Source organism: Daldinia vernicosa (genome assembly GCF_022497035.1).
Source record: "Daldinia vernicosa strain CBS 139.73 unplaced genomic scaffold F5Y00scaffold_57, whole genome shotgun sequence".
In the NCBI taxonomy this organism is placed as follows: domain Eukaryota; kingdom Fungi; phylum Ascomycota; class Sordariomycetes; order Xylariales; family Hypoxylaceae; genus Daldinia; species Daldinia vernicosa.
In genome coordinates, this window is record NW_025953973.1 from 1 (window position 1) to 20,407 (window position 20,407).

General features: G+C 46.9%; 5 protein-coding genes across 5 annotated transcripts; 3 read left to right on the forward strand and 2 right to left on the reverse strand.

The window, feature by feature from the left end:
- The first annotated feature begins 2,608 nt into the window (after positions 1-2,608).
- F5Y00DRAFT_246362 (uncharacterized protein) lies at positions 2,609-5,696 on the forward strand. The gene is made up of 4 exons (XM_048009132.1): positions 2,609-3,114; positions 3,201-3,773; positions 3,854-3,994; positions 4,069-5,696. The coding sequence occupies exons 1-4, from the start codon at positions 3,055-3,057 to the stop codon at positions 5,245-5,247; spliced, it is 1,953 nt and encodes a 650-aa protein (XP_047861269.1). The 5' UTR covers positions 2,609-3,054; the 3' UTR covers positions 5,248-5,696.
- A 963-nt stretch (positions 5,697-6,659) lies between these two features.
- F5Y00DRAFT_265597 (uncharacterized protein) lies at positions 6,660-7,074 on the reverse strand (the record flags this gene model as incomplete). Its single annotated transcript, XM_048011812.1, has 2 exons — positions 6,660-6,918; positions 7,019-7,074. 2 exons carry the CDS (start codon positions 7,072-7,074, stop codon positions 6,660-6,662), a joined length of 315 nt encoding a protein of 104 aa, XP_047861270.1.
- Positions 7,075-7,868: 794 nt separating this feature from the next.
- On the forward strand, positions 7,869-11,891 carry F5Y00DRAFT_169181 (uncharacterized protein). Its single transcript, XM_048004834.1, has 3 exons — positions 7,869-9,216; positions 9,275-11,491; positions 11,565-11,891. The coding sequence occupies exons 1-3, from the start codon at positions 8,575-8,577 to the stop codon at positions 11,565-11,567; spliced, it is 2,862 nt and encodes a 953-aa protein (XP_047861271.1). The 5' UTR covers positions 7,869-8,574; the 3' UTR covers positions 11,568-11,891.
- A 3,564-nt stretch (positions 11,892-15,455) lies between these two features.
- On the forward strand, positions 15,456-16,691 carry F5Y00DRAFT_255318 (kinase-like domain-containing protein; the record flags this gene model as incomplete). The annotated part of the gene is made up of 4 exons (XM_048010279.1): positions 15,456-15,568; positions 15,630-15,825; positions 15,880-16,261; positions 16,315-16,691. The coding sequence occupies 4 exons, from the start codon at positions 15,456-15,458 to the stop codon at positions 16,689-16,691; spliced, it is 1,068 nt and encodes a 355-aa protein (XP_047861272.1).
- Positions 16,692-18,132: 1,441 nt separating this feature from the next.
- F5Y00DRAFT_169251 (TLD-domain-containing protein) lies at positions 18,133-19,936 on the reverse strand. The gene is made up of 2 exons (XM_048004836.1): positions 19,115-19,936; positions 18,133-19,027 (listed from the first exon to the last, which is right to left on the reverse strand). The coding sequence occupies exons 1-2, from the start codon at positions 19,736-19,738 to the stop codon at positions 18,488-18,490; spliced, it is 1,164 nt and encodes a 387-aa protein (XP_047861273.1). The 5' UTR covers positions 19,739-19,936; the 3' UTR covers positions 18,133-18,487.
- Between the last annotated feature and the right edge of the window lie 471 nt (positions 19,937-20,407).

The following is a 20,407-nucleotide window of genomic DNA, read 5'->3' on the forward strand; positions in this document are numbered from 1 at the left end:
TATTAATAATTATTTAAAAAAATAATAATTAAAATATTATAAATAATTAAATTATATTTTTAACGTTAAAAACTTATTATTTAATTATATAAAATATATATTATTATTAATATTATAATTAAATTAATTTAATTAAAATTAAATTTTAAATATTATATATAATAAAATAAATTAATTAAAAATTAAACTTTTATTTATAATAATATTTAATTTTTTATTTATAAAATTAATAATTTTAATTTATATATTTTTTATCATTTTTATAACGGTAACCTTTAAATTATTTATAATATAATTAATTTATATATTATTTTTATTAATATTTTATTTATTAAAAAATTTAATTTAATATTTATTAATTATATTTTTATATAAATTAAAATAAATAATTATATATTAAATTTATTATTATATATTAAATTATTTAATATTTATTAAAATAATTTTTATTATATAAATTTTAAAGTAGTTTTTTTATTAATAAATAAATTAATTATTATTAATTAATTTATTTAAAAATATTTTTTAAATTAATAATTTATTAATAATATTATATATTAAAATTTTATTAATTAAAAATTTACTTTATTAAAAAAAATAAATATATAATATTAAAACTTAATTTTTAATATTAATAAATTTTAAAAAATAATTTAAATATATAATAAATCCGATATTTAAAAACCTTTTTTAAAAAATTTATAATTAATAATATATAAAATTTTTAAATTTAAATATATAAAAAATAATATTATATATATTAATATATTATAAAATATAAAATATTAATTATAATTTATTAAATAATTAATATTAATTAATTTTAAAATATATTAATTTAATATTAATAAACTTAATAAAAAAATCGTAATAATTATTAAAATTAATTATTATAAAATTTATTTATAAAAAAGTTTTATTTAATTTAATTATAATTAATTATAAAATAAAAAAATAATAGCAATTATAAATTTATATATATATATTATATAAAAATAAAATAAGTTTTATTCTAGTTTTTTAACCTATTTTAAGGTTTTAACGCTTTTTAAGCGTAGCGAAGAGGGACCGCCAGGCGCTTGGGCCCTCTAGTATGGGGTATTGTCTTAGTGCTGCGGTATACCTATGCCGTTGGCGAAGAGGAGAATCCAAGATGGAGGTGTTCCTTTTGGTCTAAGACGTCGTGATCTATGAAGCTTGTTTATGGTCCCTGGCTAGAGGTGGTCCAAGATATGGGCTTGAGGCTAACCCGGTGTTATTTAGGTACTTCGATATAGCCAATAGGAGAATACAGTAATAAAAGCCTCTTACGTAGTATGTCATGTATAATCTTCTATTCATCTTAGTAGAATGGTAAGTCTTTGGAGTTTATTGCTACTGATCAAATCATCTAGTACACGTCTCCCTATTATAGTACCTTCATAGTTAGGGTCGTTGTGTGGGACCTTAATATCTGAACGATCTACGTAACGGCGCCCGTTGTGGATTTGTTTCTTTACCCCTACCGTTATTATGACTGAACTACTGCATTCCTACGTGGCCATCTAAACTAATAAGCTATTACTAAAATAGTAACTATCAAGATCTCCGAAAACCAACGGTTAGCTTCTCGTCGAAATGGGGCGGGATCAGCGAACTCTCCACGCGACTAGTTTTCGCTAGCCAGCCTTTACTTTCGTGAGGCTGCCTCATTCTATGGTTAATTCTAGCTTGAGTCTTGCGGGGAGGTTTTCTTCTTCTCCTCTTTAGTCGTTCTTAGCTTAGCTTTTTAGAGCTAACGGCTGAACATCCGGCAGCTTTATGAAAGTCCAACTTGTCAACTGACTCTATACATTACCGAGAGTCACATCCAGGCAGCTATCAGAACTCGTTTAGTCAAGGACGTACGACGGAAGTCTTTTTATTTAGCATACTGCCTACTTGCGGTATTCGTGTCGTCGAATTCATGAGCCGTCGCTTTCACATGGTTGGAAGATGGGAAGATAAATCATAAAAAGTGATATGTTGTTTTTGTAGAGAGCAGTACGCAGTATTTCGAGAAGACGGAATTCTCCAGACCCCCCAATAGTGACGCCTTAATGAAGTGTCTTTATGGTGGACTTTGGCGGGAGATTAATGGCTTTACTATACCTCTCGAGGCTAATCGTCCTGGTCGTCTCCCCCTGCTTTGAATGTCGTTACATACAAGCTTCTACCAGCTACCGGCCGGTCCGACCCATTTTCATTCTCCACTTGGCTCATCTTTGACCTGGGGTCATTTATTAATCTCAGCGGGCTTCTGATATTGCTTTATGCTTAACTATATCTCGTCAACCTCTCATGCTTTTTTAACCCACCCGTCCATCTGTTGGAACGACGCCGTGGTGGAGAATTAAACACGATCGTATGACGAGGGTTACGGAAACAATCCGAGTTACCACTTGTAGTCTTTTCAGGGGTCCCTCGACCAATCACGTTCTCGACCAGCCAGGACTACCCCAGATGGTTTAATCTGGGCTATGCACGGCACGTACACACCTGAAACGAAGACACCGGCAATAATCAGAACCCGGCTTCACTTATACACAGCCTGCATATTAGGTGTCTAGATAACTTTATATCACTGACCCTCTTTTGGTACGAAACACGCCATCACGTCGATGTGTTCGGAAAAGTAGATATCTATTGTCTTTGGAACTGCTTACTGTAGCTGGCAAGCTGCAAGTTATGAGATTAACGTGGTATTCGACGATCTAGAACCTCAATTCTCCAATTCCCCGCTCACTGTCAACCTGGAACTTCTCGTGGATCTTTATGCATCTGCCCTCTTTTTTTACGTATCACTTTCTTAAATGAGAGCCTGCTAGAAAGCTACTATATTATTCGATCTTAGAGCTTGATACCCTCCTGGGATTTACAAATCGCTCACGTCCTAGTGGTTCGACGATAAACCGTGAAAGAATAGGAGGTACTTAGCGGTGGTTTGTTTAACTTATACAACGGGACCGATCTGCAATTGCAATTGCTTCGAAGGTGCGACGACAAAACGTTGCTATCTGATTTAATTTAGTGAAGATGGTTTATTGCGGGAAACCCTCAAAGGGCTGTCAGATGTGTAGGACGAGGAGAATAAAGGTAGGTTGCTATGCAGGCAGCATACCCATATACCTATCCTCTTATGTTCCCTCGCAGACTAATTGGTGCTCTTCTCCAAGCAATAGTGCGACGAGACAAAGCCTACGTGTAATCAATGCACCAAATCACGCAGACAGTGTCCTGGATATAAGGACGAGTTCGATCTAATCTTCCGTAACGAGACACAGGCTACGGAGCGTCGAGCGCGGAAGGCTAGCAAAAAGGGGCTGGCGATAAAGACGGAAAAAACAGTCTCTGAGTCGGGGGACACGAATGTGTCCGTAGTATTTGCTAACACCACTAAACAACCAGTAAAGCAGGCAGTCATTCGTCCGCTCAACATCTCCATAGAACAGCAGGCTATTTGTAGCTTCGTCTCTAATTTCGTCTTAATACCCGGAGAAGGAGACGGGCGAGCTTTTATGGAATATGTCATCCCGCTACTGAAGGAACATCCGGCAGGCCACTTACAAAATGCCTTCAATGCGTGCTCAATGGCATTTCTGAATAATCGGGGAGGGGTGTGTAACAGGTTTTCGGACAGAGCACTGCACGAGTATACGAAGGCGCTTCATGGGACGAATGCTGCTTTGAGAAACCCCGAGACGCAATTGGCGGACACGACGCTGGCTGCTGTTTTACTGCTGGGCTTATTCGAGGTATGTCTATCTTGCTTTGTCTATCTTGCTTTAGAGTATTGTACATTATACGATGGCGTTCTAATACGGGATATGTATAGAGCATTACGGCCAAACAAATCGGCATGCTGAACTGGGGTTCACATACCGAAGGGGCTATCCAGCTCGTCAAAGCTCGAGGTAAAGAGCAGTTAAAGACCAAAACTGGCTTGGGGCTCTTCATCGCCGTTCGGACCCAAATGGTGTGTTTAGTTTACATCCCGCACATAATTAATTAATTAATGAAGTTGCCCGTGACTACTAACGAGACAACCAGATTATCCATAGCCTCACGGCGGGAACAGCCCCTATAATGGGTGCCGAATGGTGGATCGACGACGCGGTCAGGAACGAAACAGCAGCATCGTGTCACCGGCTCATGATAAAACTAGGAGAGTGCCGAGCCGAAGTCACACGGCTGATGAACAGCATGGCGCGAACCCCCGACAACATGGAAATCATGATGGACATGCTCCGGCGAATACAGACGGTCGACCAAGAAGTCGTAGCCTGGATGCGCAACGTGCCCGAAGACTGGCGCTTCCGCACCGTGACGTGGGAGGACCGCGTGCCCGACGGCGACTACTCGAAAGCAGAAGTGTTTCCCGGCCGCGTCGACGTCTACCAAGACTTCTACATCACCAGCGTGTGGAATACCTCGCGCACGGCACGTCTGGTCCTAGCCTCCCTCGTCGTGCGCTGCGCAGCCTGGATCTGCAGCCCCGTCGACTACCGCACTACGCCCGAGTACGCGACCGCGGCGCGCACCTGCGTGGAGACCATCACCGATATCATCGCGTCGGTGCCGTACCAGCTCGGCTGGCGCCCGAGCAAAGCAACCAGCAGACACCAACACCAACAACAACATCAACATCAGCAGAAGAATAGATTCGTCTGCGGCGAGGAAAACTCCCCCAAAGCCCTCGCGGGCTACTTCCTCACGTGGCCGCTCATATGCCTGCACAGCCAGGACTACACGACGGACGCGCAGCGCGCGTGGATCCACGGGCGGCTGCGGTTCATCGGGGACGAGCTGGGGGTCAAGTACGCGCATGTGCTGCGGCAGCTGCAGATTCGCATGCCGAGCATGCTGATACGGCGGGACGCGCTCATGGCGAAGCAGGCTAGCGTGCAGCAGCAGCAGGAGTACTCGAGGAGGCCGCAGGGGCAGCAGATAAGTATGAGCATGAGTACGAGTATGGGTATGAGTATGGATATGAGTATGGGTATGGGGGCTTGTTCGTTTGCGCCGCCGTTGCCGCCGGGGATGTCGGCGGGTGTGTTTGTTGGTGATGAGAGCGGTCTTAGTAGTAATAATGGCCTGTTACAGCACGTCGAGGCGCTGCGGAAGAAACACTTCGAGCAGCGTCGCGCGGAGCTGCTGGCGCATGCGGCTGGAGGCCAGGACGCGGGGGAGAGTCAGAAGTGGGTTGCGAAGCGGTGGTTGGTTGTATGATGGGTTGATGTTAATGGTGATGGTGATAGTGATGGTGATGTTGATGTTAATGACATTGGTGTTAGTGCTGGTGTTTGGGTTGGAGTTGATGGAGGCAACTTTCGACTTTTACGATTACAACTAACTACATAAGATGCCTGAGCTACCTACGATACCGATTTTAAGGATCGCCTATCTACTTGGATGGATGAAGCGAGACGCCCCGGCAGGTAGTCAGAGGGATATCCAGAAGCGCGGGTATATATATATAATGTACCTTATATATCAGAAGCCGGATAAGACGGCATTAGCACTTCGAGGCGTATTGTACCGCAACGCTATGATACCATCTGGTCAATTAGGTATTGTACCGGGGATCGTTGACCAGCGCTGCGCTCACAAGGGTGAGGGTGGATTAGGAGGCCTCGATTGCGGCAACCCAGCGACACATTCATGTATTGATATCCACATCTAGGACTCTAGGACTTAGACACCTATGTTAGGTACTATTGGATGAATTAATAAGGGTTCATATATCATTCTAGCTTTTGTTTACTTGTACCCTTTTATACAATACATAGTACGTGGAATATGGTTTGTGAGGGGCTTAGGTATTGGAGCTATGACCGCGAGGCTATTTTACATACGTATTAGATACGATAATACGTCGTATTTCTTTAATGGTATAACCAAGAAATAAGGGCCTGGGACTAAGGGTGGCTTGGACTGGGCTGGCCTGGGCGTTGAAGAGTACCGTTGGACTGTTAGAGGAACTAGTCGAAAAAGAAAATAATAAAATTTGAAAGAATTGATCTCCTAGCTTCAGCGTTTTTGTTATGGCCTCGTATATTCGATTAAGTACCTTAACTTCCACAGGTACGGCTTTCTGCATGGGTTTCTGGAAACGTATCAGGATGTAGTTTGCTTTTCCAGGACTGCATGAAATTGCGAGACATTTTCTTCAAGGGAGTCTTGTACAGTGCCGTATCTGTACCACAAGGCTTGCCGTCGGATAGGGCTCGAGACAAGATGAGCAACGCAGTCTTGCGGCGGCCGTAAAAGCATAATCGATAAAACTTGCAAATGTCCCTTTTTTGTTGAATATTTAATAAAAGTAGAAATAAAGAATTCAAACGCCGAACTCTCTCGTCTTCGCGATTCCTATATAGAGCCATCCACTAGTCGGCTAGGGTATCATCATATATCGTACAGGTTTCCTTTCGCTCCCACTCTTGTGCGATGGCAGGCGATAGATTTGAATCAACCATGCGTATCCTAGGTAGCTGATCCATTTCCTTCGAGCTCGCGATTTCATCCGTGTAAGTAGCGCGCAGACGTAGAACAAATGTAATAAGAAAAGAGCCGTCTAAATCGTATACACTCGGCGAACAGAACCTGCCTCATGAAGTACGCAGTATCTCGACTCCGAACTTTTACCTCCTCTTGACGGGGGGCGGAGGATTCCCTAGATTCCAGGCCTTAACTACCCAGCTCTGAGTCGCATCGACGTATTTCTCTTCTTCAACGTGCTTGACGCTGACCTTCAGGCCATCTTTGGTGAAAACGAGGTTCTTCCGAGCCATGCGCTTTTCGGTACTGTCGCGAATCTTGGTCGCCCCGAGATATACTTGGTAGCCGACGAAGGCGACGCCGCCAAGAATGACGAGAAGGATTAGGAGAGGTAGCAACTGTCTGCGCGGCGGGAGGAAGCGATTGCGCTTACGTTAGCGAATGGAACGGGGATCGTTATGTATGTATATACATAACGGCAACGGTAGATAAGGCTTAGTACCTGAACGTCGATGACTTGGCCTCGACTGGGATGCGAGACTTGTTCTTCCAAACCATGATTTCTGCTGTGGGGAGGCGAATTGGTGGTCGTTCTGGATGGTTATACGAAATATGCTGATTCGCAATCTAGGAGAGGGAGAGAGAAAAATGAGAAAGAGACTACAATGAGAATAAAGTAGCGCCCAATTTACTGGTGGCGGGAATAGCCTGTGTTAGTACGAGGAGTCCTTAGGTAGGTAGGTTAGGTAGGTAAGTATGTAGGTATTAGGTTACTTGGAGATGTAGTGATCGGGGAGATTTGCAGAGGATCACCAAGGGGACTTATAAGAGGTATCACGGTCATCCGGATCTAAAAAAGGATCTGGATAGATGGGAAAGGGAAGGATTAAACACGGGTGGTTGCATGCAGCTGCGCAGACGGGAAGTATATAATGTATAAGAGACGTGGAGGTCTCAGCTGAAAGCAATCATTGTTCTTCAGGGTCCATCTCATAACAACGTGCTACATACTATCGTAATGCGATGAGATGCTAAAATTAGGCGGATGCACCCGTGGATACGTATAAAGTATCCGCTTGACTGGCATAAAACAGCAAACCTACTATTTTCAGTATCGATACATCAAGATTGGCTAAAGGATATAGACTGGTTGCGTTGAACTTACGTACTCTACCGATTATAAAGGGTTTGCTGTTTTATGCCAGTCAAGCGGATATAAAGTAGCACAAGGGGAGAGTCTAGCCTGCCTAATCGAGGTTGATTTCATATTCAATAGGGAAACAACAGGATCGAGCTGGAAGTTCGGCACGTTTTGGTTTGGTAGGTACATAGCACAGTGGGATTTCGGAGATGTGGAGGGGGTTCTCCCCTCCGAAGGAAATAAGCTTTTAGGTCTTTACATTAGGTAAGCATGCATAAATCCATATTGTTATCTTATCTTGGCCTTGGCATAGAAGGAAGCTTGGACCAAGATCGAATAAAGCTACTAGTAATCCGTACTAGCATTACCTAACCCGCAGCCTGCCAGCCCGCCAGCCCGCCGCCAGCTTCACCCACCATTTTGTGCAATCTGTCGAATCACAGCGTCATTTAGCTTGTGAAATTGACAAGTTGCTGAATTCGGGTAACATCTATCCTATCGCCAGTGTAGTCCAAAATGATGATCTTATAAACCGCAATATTTACGCCTCGTGTTTTTCACCTTTCCCTTTTTCGCATCCTACTTCGTTCCATCTATACACGTCCCGTTAGCAGTCTCCATCCCTTTTCGTCTCTGCCTTTTTAAAAACGTGGCCTCCGAGAACCACCCCATCCTCTATCGATTCGTGTCCACAAGTTCGAGCCCTTAGGTACCTAGTCTCACCACCACCACCACCACCACATATCTGGCTTCGACACGACGAGATATTCCTCCTACGTAATCTTATATCTGGTGCGCACTGGGTCATTAGAACGCCCGCAGAAAATACAAAATCATTGAACGCAAGTAGGAGGAAGACGAGATTAGGACAGGCCAAGAAACGAGAATATCACTGATCAGTGACCCGTTGCGCCAACATGGCTGCCCCCAATGACGGCTACGGCCAATACCCACCGCAGGAGTACGGCCAGGAGGCACCATACTCAGACCAGCAGCCTGCCGGCTACGGAGGACAGACGTCTCCCCCTCCTCAGGCCACATCGCACCACGATGGAAAAAAGAAGAAGAGGGGCTATGCCACTCAGGCGTTCGAGTTTGGAAGCGGCGCGAACGCTGGCGCTACTGGCCCAACACCCGGCGGCATATCGCCTGGATACGGAGGTTCTGTTCCGGGTCCTCAACCCTCTCCGGGCTACGGGGCTGGCAGTGCTTATCCTGCCCCGGATTTCCAACAGGGTGGTTATGGCTCTCCCGCACCCGGCCAAGCACCATACGGCGCTCCCCAGCAGACAGGTGCTCCCCAGCCAGGGTTAGGTGGCTACCAAGCTCCCGACCCATACTACCAGCCGGGAGTCGGACAGCCACCTCCGGGAGTGGCCGGCATAACTCAAGGGATGGCTGGTATGAACATGGGGCCCGGTCCTCAGCCCGCCGTTCAGCAACCTGCTCAGCAAGCTCGGGTCGCCTTAAACCAGCTCTATCCAACCGACTTGCTAAACCAACCATTTAACGTGTCAGAATTAGATTTACCCCCTCCCCCTTGCATCCTACCACCAAATGTGAGTCCCGTGGAAATATTCTTTGCCTATCTATATCTAGGGCTAACTCTCGTAATAGGCCAGTGTCACCCAGTCCCCAGATGCGAACTGCCCTCCTAAATATATCCGGTCGACTTTAAATGCAGTCCCTACTACGCACTCCCTGCTTAAGAAGTCTAAATTGCCGTTTGCCCTCGTCATTCAGCCGTATGCCGCCCTTCACGACATCGATGATCCTGTACCCGTTGTTCAGGATCAGGTTATAGCCAGGTGTCGGAGGTGTAGGACTTATATCAACCCCTACGTGATCTTCCTGGACCAAGGTCACAGATGGCGGTGTAATATGTGCAATCTTACCAACGACGTGCCGCAAGCCTTTGACTGGGATGCTGCCGCTCAGAAGAGCGTCAACCGATGGGATAGATACGAACTGAACCACTCCGTCGTCGAATTTGTTGCGCCTCAGGAATACATGGTGCGTCCTCCGCAACCGTTGGTGTATCTGTTCCTTTTCGATGTTAGCTACGCTGCTGTCTCTACCGGTCTTCTTGCTACAAGTGCGCGTACTATTTTAGACAGCCTCAACAGGATACCCAACGCCGACCGACGAACCCGATTAGGATTCATCGCAGTCGACTCGAGCTTGCACTATTTCTCTGTCCCCAAGGATGACGACGAAAATGCGGAGACATCTATGCTGGTTATCAGCGATCTGGATGAGCCCTTCCTGCCAGTTCCTCAGGATCTCTTGGTCCCCCTGATAGAAAGCCGAAATAGTATTGAGAACTTTCTGGCCAAGCTTCCCGACATGTTCCAGAATAACCAGAGTAATAACTCGTGCATGGGATCTGCCCTGAGGGCTGGCCACAAGCTCATCTCGCCGTTAGGTGGCAAGATCGTGGTGCTCAGTGCTTCGTTGCCGAATTTGGGAGTAGGAAAGCTGGATATGCGGGAAGACAAAAAACTGTTGGGTACGTCTAAAGAAAGCGGGCTCCTCCAGACCGCAAACAGCTTCTATAAGTCGTTTGCCGTCGAGTGCTCCAAGAATCAAGTTTCTATCGATATGTTCCTTTTCTCCTCGCAATACCAAGACGTGGCTTCGCTTAGCAACCTTCCCCGATATACCGGTGGCCAAACCTGGTTCTATCCCGGATGGAATGCGGGCCGTGCCGAGGACGCAGTCAAGTTTGCATCGGAATTTAGCGACTTCCTATCTTCGGAAATTGGGTTGGAAGCAGTGCTTAGAGTGCGAGCCACGACGGGCTTGCGCATGAGTACATTTTATGGAAACTTCTTCAATAGGTCTTCAGATCTATGTGCCTTCCCGGCTTTCCCCCGCGATCAATGCTACGTCGTTGAGGTGGCTATCGACGAGACTCTGCAGAAGAACTACGTTTGCTTACAAGCCGGTGTCTTGTACACTACATGCAATGGTGAACGGCGTATCCGTGTCATGACGCTCGCGATCCCCACAACAACCAACCTCGCGGATATATATGCCTCGGCGGATCAGTGTGCGATTACGACATACTTCACTCACAAGGCTGTCGAGAGAGCTCTCAGTAGCGGTTTAGACGCCGCCCGCGATGCTCTCCAGAGCAAGCTCATCGAGCTTCTCCAGACTTTTAAGAAGGAACTAGGAGGTGGAAGCATGGGCGGTGGTGGGTTACAGTTCCCTGCCAACCTGCGTGGCCTCCCGGTGCTCTTCTTAGGCTTGATCAAACACGTCGGTCTCCGAAAGTCGGCGCAAATCCCGTCAGATCTCAGGTCGGCGGCTCTGTGCCTACTATCTACGTTACCTCTGCCGCTTCTAATGCAGTACATTTACCCTCGGCTATATTCGCTACATGATATGCCCGATAATGCCGGAGTTCCCGACCCAGAAACGAGCCAGATTGTCCTCCCACCGCCATTAAACTTGTCGTCAGAGCGATTCGTTACCTACGGGCTATACTTGATCGACGATGGCCAAACGCAATTCCTATGGGTGGGTAGGGATGCAGTACCCCAACTATTGACGGACGTATTTGGTGTAGGGGATCGCACTCAGCTACGTGTCGGCAAAGGCTCGATTCCAGAGCTCGACAACGATTTCAACGAACGTGTCCGAGCCGTAATTCACAAGAGTAGGGACCACCTATCACGCGGGGTTGGTAGCATCATCGTACCACATCTATACATTGTACGGGAAGATGGCGAACCAAGTCTGAAGCTCTGGGCGCAGACGCTGTTAGTAGAAGACCGGGCAGACCAAGGGATGAGCTTCGGTCAGTGGATGGGAACGCTAAGAGAAAAGGTAAGTTGAGAAACATTAGATGAAGTAATTATCCCCATGGCACTTATGCTTATTTTGATTTTAGGTTGTGCAGTAGTGGAACAACGACCTATTAAAATGGCAAAGGTATGGCATTGAGGAGTTGCAAGACCAGTACGAACGACTCCACGGATACGGATAAAGAAAAGGCCTTGGAGAAAAAGGAAGTAAATCGAAGCAACGCCAGCGAGTCGTTGACTTGGAATCGACGACATGTCAACTAGCGCCTCCATCATGTTAAGTAAGCTACCTAACCTAGCATTAATAAGCCTTACAGCGGCTTTATTTTCAAAGTCAGTGGGTCGATTTTGTTCTCAGGTGTTCTCAGGTCCGTTTCATACGGCCGAATTAGGTCTAATACGTGACCGAGTGGGCTGCGGACCTGTTACATACGTGCCTTACCATGTAGAAAGCTCCGCTAGCGAATTACAATGCCGTTTGGTGAAAAGGGATCTCGAGCCGGTGTCTTGAGATGTTAGTGATAGGGGTGATCGACGTTCCGCCAGGTATTGTCCGCGTGTATCATTAATATGTCAGCAATTCGACATGCGTGCCCATCCATCTGCCCGGTGTTTGCCGATTTACCAGTCTCACAAGATCTCGCTGGTCTAGTAAGTAGCGCGGCAATGTCATAGTACGTAGAATATAAGGTAGTTACATGTAATACATAACTACCTACATATAGAAGATATTCTATCGGCCGTAGATGCAGCGCCCGGATCGACTAGATCAGACCCGGTTGGCAAATGGAGCCGAAAAATGCGGGAATGGTGTGAACGAGTTACCCTCATTTCTCCGAATACACGGTACACAAACCAGTCACATATCGTTGCTGGACCCGGCAATCTGGGTATTGGGCGCCGCGGTGGATAAGTAGCTATATCGTAAGCGCCTCGGTTCTTTTGTCAGAGCCGAACCTAGGCTGGCTTAAGACTGGATTTGGAGCGGCAAGTTGACTTGATTTGATTTGACTTGACTTGACTTGACTTTTACTCTTTGCTCGCACAGCCCTATCGGTGGTTTGTTTTTTTGGTACGGAAAGTAAAAGTGGCAGGCAAGGGACGGGACGAAAAATTCCAGCATATCGAGTGGCCGGGAGGCAGCCGGTGCCGAGGGGTGCTTCAGATCCCCGGTCACATCTTTGGGTCTGGTGTTTGACCAGTCACGAAACGGACAGGGGAGGCTGTCGGGATGGGTTTAAAACACACGCGCCGGGCTAGGGGTTGCGGCGCTTAGGGTGGATGCTTATTGGGCGGGCTGGCGTGTGTGGTTGAATGGTTGAAAATGTATCGGCGTTTGAGGGTGTGATGGATGATTGATTAGGGATATATAGGGGACGAATATTGTTGTGGCGTGATGGAATGGAATGGGATGGGATAGAGTGAGTGTTTATATTGGGGGTGTTTTATAGATGAGGATGAGGATGAATATGAAGGTATAGGGATGTTATTTTATTGGTTGAACTTATTGGTGATAATACAGTAAAAGAGACTTGACGTGTGACGATAATAAGATGTAACAATAGTACATGGTTTCGATAAGAAATTGCAATACAAGATACAAGATTAAGTTACTTGGATGGAAAGAGGACCCCGCGAAAGTTAGGTACCTAGGTACCTAGGCATGTGTGTCTCGATACACAAACATCCCCTTACCCCTCCGACCCCACCAGCCAATCCCTCTCCTATCAATTTAAGGTTCTCTCCTAGCTCCAAGCCCCAAGCCCCTCCTCTCGCCCATCGCGCTTCTAGTGTATGTACCTACATATCATATCACAATATTACACTTTCACCCATCCCGTCTTAAGTCAAACTTAAAGCATTCCTCGGGACTAGACTACTTACCTATGTACCTACCTCTTAAGTTTGGTATCGGTATCGTTAACCTGCGCTGGACTTGCTTGCCCCTTTATACCGAGCAAACCTGAATTTAGATCCCACGTGGAAAATTACCCGGGACTAACATCTTAGGGGCGCTTAGAGGTACCTGTCTTAGATATACACATAAAAGAGAAGGCTTATTAAACTAAACTGTTCATGTTCATTTAGGCCCGTGCCATAAATACTGTATAAACACTTTGTCTCGTCTTCTAATACGTTTCTTCTCTATATACCTAACCTATCTCCTAGTCTCCTCATCGGGTGACTTCTGCGGCTGCTGTTCCCACACGCTTGCGTAAACGACGATTCATTATCTGGTACTAGTTCTAAGAGGCCGTTCCATCCGTTCCGTTAGAACTCCTTAGTGTCTTGTCGCCGTCGCATTATTGAGGTCCACTGTCCACCCAGCGCGGATTCTATTCAATAGATCACCGACCCATACATATCATAGGGGGCCCGAAGGGGTTTTATCCACTGTCATTGTAACGCCTCAGCTCCCTTTTTGGGTTTGGTCGAGCTCTTTGACATCTCTGTCCCCCTCCCCCTCCATCCCGCCCGCTTGCCTACCCGCTCGCACCCGCTTCACTTTATTTTTTTTTCTTCGCATCCAAATTGTTGGTTCTACTATAGTTATACACTACATACCTCATAGTATTATTGACACGATCGCCTCGTTTTATTATTATTGTTATTGCCCGACTACCTGTTCCTTATACGAAACTCACCTGGGGTGACTAAACAGTTTCGTTTTTATTTAGTTATTTTATTTTTATTCTTTCCCACTCGGTACGAATCACGTAATAAATCTGGATTAATCCTTCCTCTTTAAAAGTACCTAGTTACCTAAACTGCCTACGAAGGAGGTACCTACCTCTACTTCCATCTCAGAAGGCGGGGCTCGTCCCAAAGCTCTTGTCGTTTTTTAATTCATTCAACTTTAAACCCAACGCCTTCCGCCTTCCGCTTCCTGCTTTCCAATCGCGCGGTAACTAAACTTAAAGGTAAGAGTTATTTTATTTTATTTCCTTCCCTTAACCTTTCCCCCCCACACGCAATCACAATATCCGACTATGGGAACGCCAGCTGCCAACCTTGAATCTTGAATCAACCGTGCACCATCCGGTAACGCCAAGGATCGCTACTCGTACCGGCGCGCATCTTCGAGACCCTGTTTCCCCCCCCTCTCTCTCCCGATCATTGGTACAGACGGCGCGCCTCAAGTTTTGTAACACGGGGTTGCAACCACAGGCACCACCTGCACTCTTTGACCCCGACCTTGAGACTCGACAAGTCGTAACATAAACCCTCTTCGACCTTCAGTAATTACCGGCTACGCGAACTACTCTATCTCTAGTAGTTCGTCTTCGTGGGACCATCACATTCGGCCGAACCAAGCAGCAATTGCAGGTGAGAGAGCGCCACGATTTACGCCGGCCTAAGCTGCACAGACCCGCGGATCAAATCGCTTAACTCCCCACGGCATCCGATCTTCATATCGGGACGATCAATTATCACTTATTTCCTCACCTTGGTCTCAGCCGCAGTTGTCGTCTTTGTTTTTACGCCTAAAACCTCAGCTAACACATCATTTTCCAGCTCAGTCGGATAACCGCAGCATTGACGACGCACTAAGCTGAGTTCGACGAGCATAAAGAAGCGCCTATATTTCCTTCGCCGACTTGAAAGAACGAAACGAAGCGACGCCACAATAAAGCAAACAATCCGACTCTTTGCGACTATCGATCCATCGGAGTATTAATCTCTACAAATCGTACTTGTCGGCTCCGCATTCTAGGCGACTTGGACTCTATTTCGGGAAGTGCGAATAGCGTCGTCTCCTCGTCCAATATCCTGTCGTGTTATACTCCGCTGAGTGGAGCGTGCACGAGTTTAATATTCCTTGGCGAGCCGAGATTACCTATATAGGCGCTCTTATTGCCCTTGCAGGACCCTTATAAATCCGCTCCTGAGGCCCGAGGCGGTGGAATCTTTAAGCTCTTAGGTTCCCTCCCGCGTTCGGTCTTGAATTCAACTTGAAGCACGTATCTCCTTAACAACACATCAACATGTCGCGATCAAATCCTCCTAATCCGGCCGGATCCCGGAAGATTTCATTCAACGTTAGCGAACAGTATGACATTCAAGATGTTGTAGGCGAGGGAGCTTATGGTGTTGTCTGGTAGGCTTGTAGATATCTTTAAAGTCCAAATCAGGTCAGATTGTTAACCAACCGTATACAGCTCGGCGATACACAAGCCTTCAGGTCAGAAGGTCGCCATTAAGAAGATTACTCCCTTTGATCACTCCATGTTCTGTTTAAGAACTCTTCGAGAGATGAAACTTCTTCGATACTTCAACCACGAGAACATCATCTCTATTCTTGACATCCAGAAGCCGCGCAGCTACGAGTCTTTTACTGAGGTGTATCTCATTCAGGTACGAGATGGCTTTCGAACCCGTGTGCAGGGCTAGTTGCTGACGGTGCTACAGGAACTGATGGAGACGGATATGCATAGAGTGATCCGTACACAGGACCTGTCTGACGATCACTGCCAGTATTTCATCTACCAGACTCTACGAGCGCTGAAGGCTATGCACTCTGCAAATGTGCTCCACCGAGACTTGAAGCCTAGCAACCTCCTGTTGAACGCCAACTGTGACCTGAAAGTCTGCGATTTCGGACTTGCTCGATCGGCGGCATCTCAAGAGGACAACTCTGGGTTCATGACAGAATACGTTGCCACTCGATGGTATCGTGCGCCCGAGATTATGTTGACCTTTAAGGAATACACCAAGGCTATTGACGTGTGGTCTGTAGGCTGCATTCTTGCCGAGATGCTGAGCGGGAAGCCATTATTCCCTGGAAAGGACTGTATGTGGCCAATTACGTCGTAATTAGACGAACCGTTTGCTAACAATGCATAGACCACCATCAGTTAACCCTGATCCTGGACGTCCTTGGTACCCCTACCATGGAGGACTACTATGGAATCAAGTCTCGCCGCGCTCGCGAGTACATCCGCTCTCTTCCGTTCAAGAAGAAGGTCCCCTTCCGAACTCTCTTCCCTAAGACTTCCGACTTGGCGCTCGACCTGCTCGAGAAGTTGTTGGCCTTCAACCCGGTGAAGCGCATCACGGTGGAGGAAGCCTTGAAGCACCCTTACCTCGAACCGTACCACGACCCCGAGGACGAGCCTACCGCACCCCCGATTCCTGAGGAGTTCTTCGACTTCGACAAGCACAAGGACAACCTTAGCAAAGAGCAGTTGAAGCAACTCATCTACCAAGAGATTATGCGGTAGAACGGCGGTCTCTTGAACAAACTCAAGATTCGGGAGAGCATTTCGCAGCTCATGCAGAACCTTAAGATTCGAGATCGCACCTCCTCACTGGCGGACTCGCGCAAGAAGCATCGCGGTTGAGGGATGGTGTTTGGTTTTGCATAGCGGGTGGCGGCGGCCTCGGAGAGTAAGCGGACGGTGATAAACCTACCTCATCGGGGATCAGCGTGGAGGAATAGTTTACCCTAAGATATAACTCGAGAAGGGAAGGTGGAGATCTTATGCCACGAGATCTGGTGTAGGATCTGGCATGACGGTGGAGAGGCCAGATGGATAAGGATATATCTTGTCTTCTCTCCGATTTCTTTTCTTTACTCTTGCTAGTAGCAGTAAAACAGACATTTTTTTCTGGTACTCTTGCCTGTAGCTTATCTGCTCATTTGATTATGTACCGTGCTGTTTGCTAGCTCGCCAAGTAAATATTGTTAAGGCTCAGCCTTGATCAACGTAGGGTTATTCGAGAATTATAGATGAATCAACACCGAACATCGATGGCAAGATGAAGTCGGCGGAGTGTTTAAGAAACTTTCTTCTTATCAATTAGTGTAAGATGCCTTAAGTGAAACCGATGATGCCACGATACGCTTTTTATAAATTCACGCAAGGCGTGATTAGCACCCGGTGTTTTATATCCAGCATAAGCTCTGTGATGTTCTTAAGCTTGATATGGAATCGGAATATCTATTCTATATGTATTTATAGGTAGGCAGGCAGGCAAGCAATTTACAGGTCTGGGCTTACGCCCTTAAGATCAAAGCTTTAAAGAGTTGAGGTACTATGTAGCTATACGTTATACGTTATATAATTAGGTAGGTAGTATAGAAAAACGGTAGGGGGTATATAATTCAAGAGTCACATCTCGGAAGACTAGGACTGGGTAGTTACGAGAGCCTCTGTTTACTCTGGCTGGTATGTAGTTGTTGCTGGTTGTATGGATTTACATACGTGGTTTACGATGGATGGCAAGGTTGGTCGATAAACGGCTAACTTAGGTATCTAGGGAATATAGAACATAGGTACCTATAGTTCGGTTAACCTCAAGGTCATATATATATATTTTTCATTCATACCAAGGACGAACTTCTTTCTCCCAGGCTGTATGAGCTTCGACTATTTATCATGATCAATTGGTAAAACCAACCAACTAACCTAGTGGAAAACGGCACGGCGTAAATAAACCGTCTGTCTGCCTCGGTTACTCTCCAGGTTAGTTATCTACGATCTCGTCTCTACTACTCCTGTATTGTTCACTTCCTTGCCATCAAAAACTAGGGCGACTAATCTCCTTCATCACTCGTACGGGCCAAAGTCAAAGTCAGCGAGCGGAATCAATATAGTTAGGTAATATATTTAGCCATTCCATCCTTGGATATAAAACAAAAAAGAAAACAAACAGCAAGACTTGCTTGCCTGTCCCTATGGAGCCGGAACGCCTATTTGCCCTAGTCATGACCTCGGTGTTTTAATATGCTGGGTATTTCCAGCCCCTTTTCCATCCTTGCCTGGTCGGGTTTGGCTCGTTAGCCGGTATACCGCAACCGTACCGTACTGCACCACGACGTGCTTCCCATTCGTTTCCTTGCTGCTTGTACAAACACTCGCCGTAATCAACACGATACATCGTGCCCCAGTCCCGCTCCATCCCTATTAGTCGTGTCAGGCCAAAGGACTCTTAAATGCTACTATCCCCATACCCACAACGAACGCCCCCTACTACCACATTATCTATCTATCCAACCAACCAACCAACCAATGCATCAACCGCCTACAACCCACATCTCCACGCCAAACACATCGAACTTCTCGCCCTCGTCGCTAAGCGGCTGGTTCAAAAACGTATCGCACGGCGCGCTATGGCCGCGGGTCAGCCCGTGATCCAGCCAGAGGCCGTACGTGCCGCCGCGGCCGCCCCCCACGGACAGGAAGCCCGTCTCGCAGAAGATGCAGTAGTCGTTGGCGCCCGTGTACGCGAAGTTCTGGAACCGGATGCTCTGCACCGAGGCTGCTGCTGCGGCCTTGCCGGTTTCTAGGTCGGTCGGCGCGGGCTGTAGCTGGCTTGCGGGCTGCTGGTCGACGCGTGGGAAGTTGGCGTTGGTGGTGGTGGTAGTGGTGGCGTTGGAGTTGGTGTTGGTGGTCGGGGAGGCTACTGTCGTTGTGCGGAAGTTCATGTTGGACGTGTCGGCGGAGGGGGGCGGGGGGAGAGGCGCGTGGAGGCTTGCGCGCCAGAGGAAGCATTCTCCTGTGCCGAAGTAGGATGGTGCTGGGTGCGGTGCTTCTGTTAAGTACGCGCCGAAGGTCTGTTGCGTTGTACGAGTTAGTTAGTTAGTCAGTTACGAGATCTTCTATGCCTTGTTCCAAGACGTATAAGAGAGATATCTACTCACCCCTTCCTTCCCATCCCGCACAACAAGAACGAACCCGGCCCTCCGTCCGCGGTACTCCTCGCACCGCTTATACAGCGTAGACAACGAGCTGCCGTCCTGGGACAAACTATACACCAACCGCCAGTCGTCCATAATCTTCAACCGCTCGGGCAAGAACGTCCTGATCTCCTCGGCCAGGCCGTGCGCCAGCAGCCGTTCGTCAGTCCGGGTGTCGGCGCGGTAGCCGTGCAGCACCAAGGGCTCGAGAGAAGGGAGCCCGCGCAGAGGCGACGGCGTGCGGCGCGTCGGCGGGACGAACGGTCTTGTTATACCGTCGCCTGCGCCTGCGGGTTCCGAATTGGCATTGGACATCTGCGCGTGGGAAGGGGGAGACAAGGGCACCTCAAGGGAGGATAAGCGGCGCCAGAGGCCGAGGATCATGCCGTAGCCGCCACCACCACCACCGGGGGAGGAGGAAGAGCCCTGGGGTGGAGGAGATTGTGGTTTGGACTCTGGGGACTTGTGCGAGTTGGCGTGGGACTGGGACTGGGACTGGGACTGGGAACGGCGGGATACGGGGGTAGAGAGGCCGGAGGAGGGCGGCGAAAGGTCTATTAGGTCGGTATCTTGCCGGTTGGTACTCATGGTCGGCAGTTGGAATTGGAATTAGGTCTCGTGTGGGATGCGCGTGAAGTGATGGTGATTTCCGATTTCCGATAGCAGTTAAACAGCTAAGCAGCTAAAAAGTTGGAGTGGATTATAGGTAACTAGAGGTACCTCTCCTTGGCAAGGGTGCGTAAGGATATATAATTCAGCAGTGGAATCATGAATGTGACGTAGCGTGGCGATAGCAGTTTGGTGGGACCTGTGTTATAGTGTATTAGGTACCTGTTAGTTGCCTGTAGGCTGTAGTGGGGGTTGGGTGTTGTATGTAGCAGTGCACTACGTCGTATTGGCTAAGGTGCAGTTACAGATGTATAGTATATATAATATCAGGGTACGGTAATATTTAGTATTGAAGGTATGAAGTAGGTATAGGTTTTAATAAGGAGATAATAGTTGAAATAGCAGGGAGAAAAAAGTAGGTGAATTTGGGAAGTCTGAGTAATGATTGTATTTATAGTTAACTAGGTCCCTATACTTTAGCCTTTAGGTAATGCAATACCTTCAAATATGTACTTGCGAATATGGAGGACTTGGACCTGGGTTTGTTTCTTGTAAACTTACTATTCCACCAATTCTCCGCCGGAACTTACATCTTTACGGTCCGGTCCGTGTGTCTCTGTGAATCGTCATCTGGGTTATTATAGTTTA

Excerpts from the sequence above, each read along its gene's own strand:
- F5Y00DRAFT_246362 (XM_048009132.1), top strand. The coding sequence starts at position 3,055 with ATGGTTTATTGCGGGAAACCCTCAAAGGGCTGTCAGATGTGTAGGACG. Across the intron at positions 3,115-3,200 it reads GTAGGACGAGGAGAATAAAG|TGCGACGAGACAAAGCCTAC; the intron begins GTAGGTTGCTAT and ends TCCAAGCAATAG. Across the intron at positions 3,774-3,853 it reads TACTGCTGGGCTTATTCGAG|AGCATTACGGCCAAACAAAT; the intron begins GTATGTCTATCT and ends GGATATGTATAG.
- F5Y00DRAFT_169181 (XM_048004834.1), top strand. The coding sequence starts at position 8,575 with ATGGCTGCCCCCAATGACGGCTACGGCCAATACCCACCGCAGGAGTAC. Across the intron at positions 9,217-9,274 it reads CTTGCATCCTACCACCAAAT|GCCAGTGTCACCCAGTCCCC; the intron begins GTGAGTCCCGTG and ends CTCTCGTAATAG.
- F5Y00DRAFT_169251 (XM_048004836.1), bottom strand. The coding sequence starts at position 19,738 with ATGAGTACCAACCGGCAAGATACCGACCTAATAGACCTTTCGCCGCCC. Across the intron at positions 19,028-19,114 it reads TGCGGGATGGGAAGGAAGGG|ACCTTCGGCGCGTACTTAAC; the intron begins GTGAGTAGATAT and ends ACAACGCAACAG.